The sequence below is a fragment of the Ixodes scapularis genome, unplaced genomic scaffold (genome assembly GCF_016920785.2).
Source record: "Ixodes scapularis isolate PalLabHiFi unplaced genomic scaffold, ASM1692078v2 PGA_scaffold10__122_contigs__length_95168666, whole genome shotgun sequence".
NCBI lineage: Eukaryota > Metazoa > Arthropoda > Arachnida > Ixodida > Ixodidae > Ixodes > Ixodes scapularis.
Window position 1 is genome coordinate 89,917,332 of NW_024609836.1, and position 12,128 is coordinate 89,929,459.

The 12,128-nt window shown below is 54.2% G+C and overlaps 1 protein-coding gene across 1 annotated transcript in view; it reads right to left on the reverse strand.

The window, feature by feature from the left end:
* LOC8035642 (protein stum homolog) overlaps positions 1–12,128 on the reverse strand; it is a 198,864-nt gene that overhangs the window by 168,628 nt on the left and 18,108 nt on the right. The window contains exon 2 of the mRNA XM_042288626.1: positions 428–680. Coding sequence (XP_042144560.1) covers positions 428–680 — 253 coding nt within the window. The remainder of the gene's footprint in view (positions 1–427; positions 681–12,128) is intronic.

Below are 12,128 nucleotides of genomic sequence, written 5' to 3' on the forward strand. Positions count from 1 at the left end.
ATTAGTGTACTATTTCTGTCGTCACACTTTAGTGCTGCCAGTAGAAGCTCTCTTTTTCAGAAACACGATGAGAAAGAAATGCAAAAAATCAATAACTTGGCCCAGAATGTTTCCTATTCACACGATACTTGGGGGACTGGTACAGCCGTGGCTATCGGCGCGCCGAGCCAAGTTTGAGGCAAATCAGCGACCACCAAAAAAGGAAACGATCGATTCAGCCTTATTAAACGCTTTTCTTCGAAGTCGGTTGTCCATACGGGAAACTCTGAAGATGCGAAATGACCCCCCTCTGGTAGATCTGAAACCACAGTAGCGCCTGCAAAAGAGACCATGCATCGATCTGCTTTGCCATATTGTAGGGTCATCTTTTTGAAAAGAGTCTATTAAAAGGACCCATTGCAGACGGGATGTGTGTGTGTGCACTCACCGATTCCGGGCAGGATGACGTTGAGGACGCAGAGGACCACAGCCACTGGCACCGGCAGCAGGGGGCACCGCCTTGCGGAAGCGTCCGTGCCTTTCCCGTACGCTGATGATCTCGTAGCGGGGGCATCGAGTGCCCGTTCCGGTGGTCCGAGCAGCACTCGCTCGGCACGGATACTACGATCTGGCGCACCTCGCCGCCGCTGCTGGTCATGGCTGCGCGCTAGAAGGGACGCACCGGGACGACCAGAAGACACCTGCAAGGAACCGATGCTGCAGAAAGGCCCGCACAACGGGCCGAGCAGGCGGTAGTGCCGTTAAAATGGTTGCATTATTATATCGAGGTTCACGGAGCAGGAAGTTGGAGTCACCAGCAAGAAACTTACGTAACGCACGCCCCACAGCTAGTGCGTAGCCTCCTCTATACTCGCAAAGCCCGGCAGTTCGACGGCGGAGCCACACAGAGTGCCCGGTCGCAGATTTGAAGCATGCGATGATCTGGTAGCACAGAGCATCAAAGAGCCAAGTCTCGGGGAACCTGGACGTCAGCGCACAGCTTTTGCAGCGGCGAGGACCCGAAACACACTTGTTCGCTGGGGAGAAGTGTGTTTCGGGGTCTCGCCGCAGCGGGCGCTAGTCACGTGGCTCTCCTCTTATCCGTTGTCTGCCGCTTTAACCTTTTCCACTTCGGTAGCCACTTCTCGTAGCGATCTGCCAGGCTTTGTCACTATATAAGAGGCTACGGCCAGTTAGACCTAGGCCGCATTAAAGAGCTTTCGTATCCACGCCCCCCCCCCCCCTCTCCCGCACCACTCCCTCCACCCCCCCCCCCCCCCCCCACACACACACACAGATAGACAACCTCCCCGCCCTCCCTCCGCTTCGCTTACCACAACAACCTGGCTTCTACTGCGCACGCGCGCGGCCAGCCTTGTCAGTAGTGTTCCGGACCTCGTAGTGGGTTACGTAGAGGTTTGCGGGACGTTGAATACGGTCTACGGAATCTACATATAAGGGCGTTTTAGTAGATCGTTCCGATTGCTCCGATAACGATACACGATACCCCGCCGACGTCTTTGCATGTGCATCGTATCGCTAAACTTAGAGGGAAAATTGTTCCGCTAAATTTAGCGGAAAACGTTTCCGGCTAAATTTACCGGGGAAGTTTCCCAGCTATATTTAAAGGGAAAATTGAAGTCACGTGACCTCGACACCAATTCAGTTTCCTCGCTAAAATTAGCGGGGAAAATGCCGTGGCGATTTTATGGCACGTCACCCATGAACATGCGCGTGCATGAACTCGTGTATTGTTAGCTTATGGTTTTCATATAGTTGTTTGTGTTTCGCAAGTTTTCATTATTCTGCCTTCGTGTGTGCCACGCTGAGTGATGTGCGGGAGGGGGGGGGGGGGGGGGGTCGACGCCTCGTCAGGCATTTTTAATTGCCTTTTGCGAAGGCCCCCTAGACAACTGTCTGATGTATGTTGTCTGAATAAAAATACATTGAATTGAATTGAAAATTCAGCGGCAGGATGACAGGAGGAGGAAAGGATGAGGAGGGGAGGGGAGGAGGGAAGAGAGAGGAGGAGGGGCGTGCCCTCCCCCTCCTCCTCAAGAGCTGCGCTCTAGTTTCGCAGTACAGAGCTTTGTAAACGTCTTTCATTTTTTTAACTTCTTTCTCCTTAGGCTTAAGCCCCAACTCAAAAGTGACATGGGCACCGGATGCGATGACTCCAAGCTTCCACCGTGGTTTTTAAGCGCACTGCGAAATTCGTCCTTCGCAAGCGATGGTGCCTTCGCGGCACTCAGCGGCCACGAACACGAATCCAAATCTTCGTCGATGGATTGAATGTCGACGAGCGCATTCGTCCGAGCTACGCACTGCTGCTCGTGCTCGATGCGTGAGCTAAGTTCGGCTGGCGTCCTTGGGCACCGCGGATGCATCACGGTGAAAAGGCGGAGATCTTTGGAAGAGAAGGAAACACGAAATAAACCGCGATACTTTCAAACTTTCGCGCCGAAAAGCAGCCGTTTGAAGTTCTACCCGGATTAGAAGTGATGACACCGAACTCTGGACAGCTACCGCCATCTATGAGCGACGGTGGCAAACAGAAAACTGGTTGCCGCCGTCGCTCATAGATGGCGGCGACGTTTCTTCGGAGGAAGAAGAGCGGCGATGTGCGCAGCAGCGCGAATGGTTCCGCAACCGCCGAGAGGCCGCTATCGCCCCAAGTTCCACTGCGTCGAGCGCTTCAGATTCTCTTACGAAAGAAAAGCATGTCGCTCGCCTGAAAAGCCAACACCGAAAACAGAAGCTACAGCTCCACTGCTCTTCCTTCTTCACCAGAGTGGAAAGGCTGGAATTTTTTTCTTACTTTCTTTCACGGTCGTTGCAGTGGAGTAGGGTCTCGTGACAACCGACTGAACCGGCCACCAATTACACCCTCAACTAGGGCTGGGTATCACTTGGTAGTTTTAACCCGGTTAATAATTGCCCTTTAATCGATCAATTAATCGATTAATTGGTCTCCCTTGTTTCTATGCATATTACTAAAAATTAACGTTTAGTATTATTGTTTCGCCTTCCCCTGATATGCGATAAACGGTGCAATATACAAGTTCAATTATGAATCAATCTCGATGTGTAGTTAAGAACAGTTCAAAACACATTCACATTCAGAGATTATTACTTCAGCTGCATGAAGCGAAGAGGTTCTTTGATATTCTCCGGCAAGAGCAGCCTCCTTTGGTTGTTCAATATAGTCTCTTCTGTGCCTAACGGACACTGGAACGGTCTTGAAGTGGCTTGTGGTACGCGTGTAACCTTCTGCGCTTGTCTGGAGGTAAAAATCTCGTCCCTACAAATAACGTTATTCTAAGATTTGATATAAATGTTGCCCTTCATACACGTCGTCCACGTCTGTGAGGTTAAAGCGCTTCATTTTTACTTTCTTTTGGTTCATCAAAGTTTAAGCGATTAAGCGGTTGCACTTTTTAATCGCGATTAGAGTATTATTCGATTAATCGGTTTGCCCAGCCCTAGTCTCAACAGTACTTGAATGTACAGTGGTAGAGTGAAAAAGATGTCCGCCCGTCTTTTTTCGCACAGATCACCCAAAAAAGCCAATAGACCTATCCATAGCCTCCTATATACTGACAAAGCCTGGCGGATCGCCACGAGAGGCGGCCGTCGAAATTGAAAAGGTGGAGCGGCAGACAACGGATGAGAGTAGAGGCACGTGACTGGCGCCCCGCTGCGGCGAGACGCTGAAATACACCTCTCCCGAGCGAACAAGTGTGTTTTGGGTTTTCGCCGCTGCAAAAGCTGTGCGCTGACCTACCAGGTTCCCCGAGAAATGGCTCTCTGATGCTCTGTGGCGCTACGAGATCCTCTCGCTCCAAATCTGCGACCGGGCACTCTACGGCTCCGTCGTCGAACTGCCAGGCTCTGTTAGTATAGAGGAGGCTATGACCGATCTCATCAACCGTTTAGTGCATGCGTGACGCGGTTATAACTTTAGTTCACAGGAGGCGAACGGCAGTGGACGAAAGGGTTCGTCTCGTGCTCCACGTGTGCAGAGCTCCAGCGAGGTTGTCACACGTATAAAAAGGTTGAGGTTCCCTCGATGCATTGCGACAGCGGTCGCGTAGTCAAACTGGCTGGTGAGACCGGTCTATTACGGGGAGGGGGTTCAGTGGCTGAGTGGGGCTAGGGGCTAGCCACCGTGAGGCTAGCGCACACCAGGGGCCCTAATCCGGACACTTGGCGAAAAAGTCGGAGAGGAATCTGGCGGCCGTGATTGGCCAACGCCGCACTTGACCTTGGCGCCGGCCAATCAGAGCCATCGGATTTCTCGCCGACTTTTTCGCCAAGTGTCCAGATTAGGGCTCCAGCTCGGAGCACGTGGAGCGAAAACTCGTGCTCCCAAGGATATCAGATTAAATCCCCACCCATGTCCGTTTACATCTGGATGAGCATCGTACCGGCGTGCAGTCGCGTCTCACCACACGCATGATGCATGTTAAAGACCACAGGGGCCCTAATCTGGACACTCGGCGAGAAAGACGGCGAGAAATCTAGCGGCTATGATTGGCCGGCGCCAAGGTCAAGTGCGGCGTTGACCAATCACAGCCGCCAGATTTCTCGCAAACTTTTTCGCCAAGTGTCCAGATTAGGGCTCCAGCTCGGAGCACGTGGAGCGAAAACTCGCGCTCCCAAGGATATCAGATTAAATCCCCACCCATGTCCGTTTACATCTGGATGAGCATCGTACCGGCGTGCGGTCGCGTCTCACCACACGCATGATGCATGTTAAAGACCACAGGGGCCCTAATCTGGACACTCGGCGAGAAAGACGGCGAGAAATCTAGCGGCTATGATTGGCCGGCGCCAAGGTCAAGTGCGGCGTTGACCAATCACAGCCGCCAGATTTCTCGCAAACTTTTTCGCAAAGTGTCCAGATTAGGGCTCCAGCTCGGAGCACGTGGAGCGAAAACTCGCGCTCCCAAGGATATCAGATTAAATCCCCACCCATGTCCGTTTACATCTGGATGAGCATCGTACCGGCGTGCGGTCGCGTCTCACCACACGCATGATGCATGTTAAAGACCACAGGGGCCCTAATCTGGACACTCGGCGAGAAAGACGGCGAGAAATCTAGCGGCTATGATTGGCCGGCGCCAAGGTCAAGTGCGGCGTTGACCAATCACAGCCGCCAGATTTCTCGCAAACTTTTTCGCCAAGTGTCCAGATTAGGGCTCCAGCTCGGAGCACGTGGAGCGAAAACTCGCGCTCACAAGGATATCAGACTAAATCCCCACCCATGTCCGTTTACATCTGGATGAGCATCGTACCGGCGTGCAGTCGCGTCTCACCACACGCATGATGCATGTTAAAGACCACAGGGGCCCTAATCTGGACACTCGGCGAGAAAGACGGCGAGAAATCTAGCGGCTATGATTGGCCGGCGCCAAGGTCAAGTGCGGCGTTGACCAATCACAGCCGCCAGATTTCTCGCAAACTTTTTCGCCAAGTGTCCAGATTAGGGCTCCAGCTCGGAGCACGTGGAGCGAAAACTCGCGCTCCCAAGGATATCAGATTAAATCCCCACCCATGTCCGTTTACATCTGGATGAGCATCGTACCGGCGTGCGGTCGCGTCTCACCACACGCATGATGCATGTTAAAGACCACAGGGGCCCTAATCTGGACACTCGGCGAGAAAGACGGCGAGAAATCTAGCGGCTATGATTGGCCGGCGCCAAGGTCAAGTGCGGCGTTGACCAATCACAGCCGCCAGATTTCTCGCAAACTTTTTCGCCAAGTGTCCAGATTAGGGCTCCAGCTCGGAGCACGTGGAGCGAAAACTCGCGCTCCCAAGGATATCAGATTAAATCCCCACCCATGTCCGTTTACATCTGGATGAGCATCGTACCGGCGTGCGGTCGCGTCTCACCACACGCATGATGCATGTTAAAGACCACAGGGGCCCTAATCTGGACACTCGGCGAGAAAGACGGCGAGAAATCTAGCGGCTATGATTGGCCGGCGCCAAGGTCAAGTGCGGCGTTGACCAATCACAGCCGCCAGATTTCTCGCAAACTTTTTCGCAAAGTGTCCAGATTAGGGCTCCAGCTCGGAGCACGTGGAGCGAAAACTCGCGCTCCCAAGGATATCAGATTAAATCCCCACCCATGTCCGTTTACATCTGGATGAGCATCGTACCGGCGTGCGGTCGCGTCTCACCACACGCATGATGCATGCTAAAGACCACAGGGGCCCTAATCTGGACACTCGGCGAGAAAGACGGCGAGAAATCTAGCGGCTATGATTGGCCGGCGCCAAGGTCAAGTGCGGCGTTGACCAATCACAGCCGCCAGATTTCTCGCAAACTTTTTCGCCAAGTGTCCAGATTAGGGCTCCAGCTCGGAGCACGTGGAGCGAAAACTCGCGCTCCCAAGGATATCAGATTAAATCCCCACCCATGTCCGTTTACATCTGGATGAGCATCGTACCGGCGTGCGGTCGCGTCTCACCACACGCATGATGCATGCTAAAGACCACAGGGGCCCTAATCTGGACACTCGGCGAGAAATCTAGCGGCTATGATTGGCCGGCGCCAAGGTCAAGTGCGGCGTTGACCAATCACAGCCGCCAGATTTCTCGCAAACTTTTTCGCCAAGTGTCCAGATTAGGGCTCCAGCTCGGAGCACGTGGAGCGAAAACTCGCGCTCCCAAGGATATCAGATTAAATCCCCACCCATGTCCGTTTACATCTGGATGAGCATCGTACCGGCGTGCGGTCGCGTCTCACCACACGCATGATGCATGCTAAAGACCACAGGGGCCCTAATCTGGACACTCGGCGAGAAATCTAGCGGCTATGATTGGCCGGCGCCAAGGTCAAGTGCGGCGTTGACCAATCACAGCCGCCAGATTTCTCGCAAACTTTTTCGCCAAGTGTCCAGATTAGGGCTCCAGCTCGGAGCACGTGGAGCGAAAACTCGCGCTCCCAAGGATATCAGATTAAATCCCCACCCATGTCCGTTTACATCTGGATGAGCATCGTACCGGCGTGCGGTCGCGTCTCACCACACGCATGATGCATGCTAAAGACCACAGGGGCCCTAATCTGGACACTCGGCGAGAAAGACGGCGAGAAATCTAGCGGCTATGATTGGCCGGCGCCAAGGTCAAGTGCGGCGTTGACCAATCACAGCCACCAGATTTCTCGCAAACTTTTTCGCCAAGTGTCCAGATTAGGGCTCCAGCTCGGAGCACGTGGAGCGAAAACTCGCGCTCCCAAGGATATCAGATTAAATCCCCACCCATGTCCGTTTACATCTGGATGAGCATCGTACCGGCGTGCGGTCGCGTCTCACCACACGCATGATGCATGCTAAAGACCACAGGGGCCCTAATCTGGACACTCGGCGAGAAAGACGGCGAGAAATCTAGCGGCTATGATTGGCCGGCGCCAAGGTCAAGTGCGGCGTTGACCAATCACAGCCGCCAGATTTCTCGCAAACTTTTTCGCAAAGTGTCCAGATTAGGGCTCCAGCTCGGAGCACGTGGAGCGAAAACTCGTGCTCCCAAGGATATCAGATTAAATCCCCACCCATGTCCGTTTACATCTGGATGAGCATCGTACCGGCGTGCGGTCGCGTCTCACCACACGCATGATGCATGCTAAAGACCACAGGGGCCCTAATCTGGACACTCGGCGAGAAAGACGGCGAGAAATCTAGCGGCTATGATTGGCCGGCGCCAAGGTCAAGTGCGGCGTTGACCAATCACAGCCGCCAGATTTCTCGCAAACTTTTTCGCCAAGTGTCCAGATTAGGGCTCCAGCTCGGAGCACGTGGAGCGAAAACTCGCGCTCCCAAGGATATCAGATTAAATCCCCACCCATGTCCGTTTACATCTGGATGAGCATCGTACCGGCGTGCGGTCGCGTCTCACCACACGCATGATGCATGTTAAAGACCACAGGGGCCCTAATCTGGACACTCGGCGAGAAAGACGGCGAGAAATCTAGCGGCTATGATTGGCCGGCGCCAAGGTCAAGTGCGGCGTTGACCAATCACAGCCGCCAGATTTCTCGCAAACTTTTTCGCCAAGTGTCCAGATTAGGGCTCCAGCTCGGAGCACGTGGAGCGAAAACTCGCGCTCCCAAGGATATCAGATTAAATCCCCACCCATGTCCGTTTACATCTGGATGAGCATCGTACCGGCGTGCGGTCGCGTCTCACCACACGCATGATGCATGTTAAAGACCACAGGGGCCCTAATCTGGACACTCGGCGAGAAAGACGGCGAGAAATCTAGCGGCTATGATTGGCCGGCGCCAAGGTCAAGTGCGGCGTTGACCAATCACAGCCGCCAGATTTCTCGCAAACTTTTTCGCCAAGTGTCCAGATTAGGGCTCCAGCTCGGAGCACGTGGAGCGAAAACTCGCGCTCCCAAGGATATCAGATTAAATCCCCACCCATGTCCGTTTACATCTGGATGAGCATCGTACCGGCGTGCGGTCGCGTCTCACCACACGCATGATGCATGTTAAAGACCACAGGGGCCCTAATCTGGACACTCGGCGAGAAAGACGGCGAGAAATCTAGCGGCTATGATTGGCCGGCGCCAAGGTCAAGTGCGGCGTTGACCAATCACAGCCGCCAGATTTCTCGCAAACTTTTTCGCCAAGTGTCCAGATTAGGGCTCCAGCTCGGAGCACGTGGAGCGAAAACTCGCGCTCCCAAGGATATCAGATTAAATCCCCACCCATGTCCGTTTACATCTGGATGAGCATCGTACCGGCGTGCGGTCGCGTCTCACCACACGCATGATGCATGTTAAAGACCACAGGGGCCCTAATCTGGACACTCGGCGAGAAAGACGGCGAGAAATCTAGCGGCTATGATTGGCCGGCGCCAAGGTCAAGTGCGGCGTTGACCAATCACAGCCGCCAGATTTCTCGCAAACTTTTTCGCAAAGTGTCCAGATTAGGGCTCCAGCTCGGAGCACGTGGAGCGAAAACTCGCGCTCCCAAGGATATCAGATTAAATCCCCACCCATGTCCGTTTACATCTGGATGAGCATCGTACCGGCGTGCGGTCGCGTCTCACCACACGCATGATGCATGTTAAAGACCACAGGGGCCCTAATCTGGACACTCGGCGAGAAATCTAGCGGCTATGATTGGCCGGCGCCAAGGTCAAGTGCGGCGTTGACCAATCACAGCCGCCAGATTTCTCGCAAACTTTTTCGCCAAGTGTCCAGATTAGGGCTCCAGCTCGGAGCACGTGGAGCGAAAACTCGCGCTCCCAAGGATATCAGATTAAATCCCCACCCATGTCCGTTTACATCTGGATGAGCATCGTACCGGCGTGCGGTCGCGTCTCACCACACGCATGATGCATGTTAAAGACCACAGGGGCCCTAATCTGGACACTCAGCGAGAAAGACGGCGAGAAATCTAGCGGCTATGATTGGCCGGCGCCAAGGTCAAGTGCGGCGTTGACCAATCACAGCCGCCAGATTTCTCGCAAACTTTTTCGCCAAGTGTCCAGATTAGGGCTCCAGCTCGGAGCACGTGGAGCGAAAACTCGCGCTCCCAAGGATATCAGATTAAATCCCCACCCATGTCCGTTTACATCTGGATGAGCATCGTACCGGCGTGCGGTCGCGTCTCACCACACGCATGATGCATGTTAAAGACCACAGGGGCCCTAATCTGGACACTCGGCGAGAAAGACGGCGAGAAATCTAGCGGCTATGATTGGCCGGCGCCAAGGTCAAGTGCGGCGTTGACCAATCACAGCCGCCAGATTTCTCGCAAACTTTTTCGCAAAGTGTCCAGATTAGGGCTCCAGCTCGGAGCACGTGGAGCGAAAACTCGCGCTCCCAAGGATATCAGATTAAATCCCCACCCATGTCCGTTTACATCTGGATGAGCATCGTACCGGCGTGCGGTCGCGTCTCACCACACGCATGATGCATGCTAAAGACCACAGGGGCCCTAATCTGGACACTCGGCGAGAAATCTAGCGGCTATGATTGGCCGGCGCCAAGGTCAAGTGCGGCGTTGACCAATCACAGCCGCCAGATTTCTCGCAAACTTTTTCGCCAAGTGTCCAGATTAGGGCTCCAGCTCGGAGCACGTGGAGCGAAAACTCGTGCTCCCAAGGATATCAGATTAAATCCCCACCCATGTCCGTTTACATCTGGATGAGCATCGTACCGGCGTGCGGTCGCGTCTCACCACACGCATGATGCATGCTAAAGACCACAGGGGCCCTAATCTGGACACTCGGCGAGAAAGACGGCGAGAAATCTAGCGGCTATGATTGGCCGGCGCCAAGGTCAAGTGCGGCGTTGACCAATCACAGCCGCCAGATTTCTCGCAAACTTTTTCGCAAAGTGTCCAGATTAGGGCTCCAGCTCGGAGCACGTGGAGCGAAAACTCGTGCTCCCAAGGATATCAGATTAAATCCCCACCCATGTCCGTTTACATCTGGATGAGCATCGTACCGGCGTGCGGTCGCGTCTCACCACACGCATGATGCATGCTAAAGACCACAGGGGCCCTAATCTGGACACTCGGCGAGAAAGACGGCGAGAAATCTAGCGACTATGATTGGCCGGCGCCAAGGTCAAGTGCGGCGTTGACCAATCACAGCCGCCAGATTTCTCGCAAACTTTTTCGCCAAGTGTCCAGATTAGGGCTCCAGCTGGGAGCACGTGGAGCGAAAACTCGTGCTCCCAAGGATATCAGATTAAATCCCCACCCATGTCCGTTTACATCTGGATGAGCATCGTACCGGCGTGCGGTCGCGTCTCACCACACGCATGATGCATGCTAAAGACCACAGGGGCCCTAATCTGGACACTCGGCGAGAAAGACGGCGAGAAATCTAGCGGCTATGATTGGCCGGCGCCAAGGTCAAGTGCGGCGTTGACCAATCACAGCCGCCAGATTTCTCGCAAACTTTTTCGCCAAGTGTCCAGATTAGGGCTCCAGCTCGGAGCACGTGGAGCGAAAACTCGCGCTCCCAAGGATATCAGATTAAATCCCCACCCATGTCCGTTTACATCTGGATGAGCATCGTACCGGCGTGCGGTCGCGTCTCACCACACGCATGATGCATGTTAAAGACCACAGGGGCCCTAATCTGGACACTCGGCGAGAAAGACGGCGAGAAATCTAGCGGCTATGATTGGCCGGCGCCAAGGTCAAGTGCGGCGTTGACCAATCACAGCCGCCAGATTTCTCGCAAACTTTTTCGCAAAGTGTCCAGATTAGGGCTCCAGCTCGGAGCACGTGGAGCGAAAACTCGCGCTCCCAAGGATATCAGATTAAATCCCCACCCATGTCCGTTTACATCTGGATGAGCATCGTACCGGCGTGCGGTCGCGTCTCACCACACGCATGATGCATGCTAAAGACCACAGGGGCCCTAATCTGGACACTCGGCGAGAAATCTAGCGGCTATGATTGGCCGGCGCCAAGGTCAAGTGCGGCGTTGACCAATCACAGCCGCCAGATTTCTCGCAAACTTTTTCGCCAAGTGTCCAGATTAGGGCTCCAGCTCGGAGCACGTGGAGCGAAAACTCGTGCTCCCAAGGATATCAGATTAAATCCCCACCCATGTCCGTTTACATCTGGATGAGCATCGTACCGGCGTGCGGTCGCGTCTCACCACACGCATGATGCATGCTAAAGACCACAGGGGCCCTAATCTGGACACTCGGCGAGAAAGACGGCGAGAAATCTAGCGGCTATGATTGGCCGGCGCCAAGGTCAAGTGCGGCGTTGACCAATCACAGCCGCCAGATTTCTCGCAAACTTTTTCGCAAAGTGTCCAGATTAGGGCTCCAGCTCGGAGCACGTGGAGCGAAAACTCGTGCTCCCAAGGATATCAGATTAAATCCCCACCCATGTCCGTTTACATCTGGATGAGCATCGTACCGGCGTGCGGTCGCGTCTCACCACACGCATGATGCATGCTAAAGACCACAGGGGCCCTAATCTGGACACTCGGCGAGAAAGACGGCGAGAAATCTAGCGACTATGATTGGCCGGCGCCAAGGTCAAGTGCGGCGTTGACCAATCACAGCCGCCAGATTTCTCGCAAACTTTTTCGCCAAGTGTCCAGATTAGGGCTCCAGCTGGGAGCACGTGGAGCGAAAACTCGTGCTCCCAAGGATATC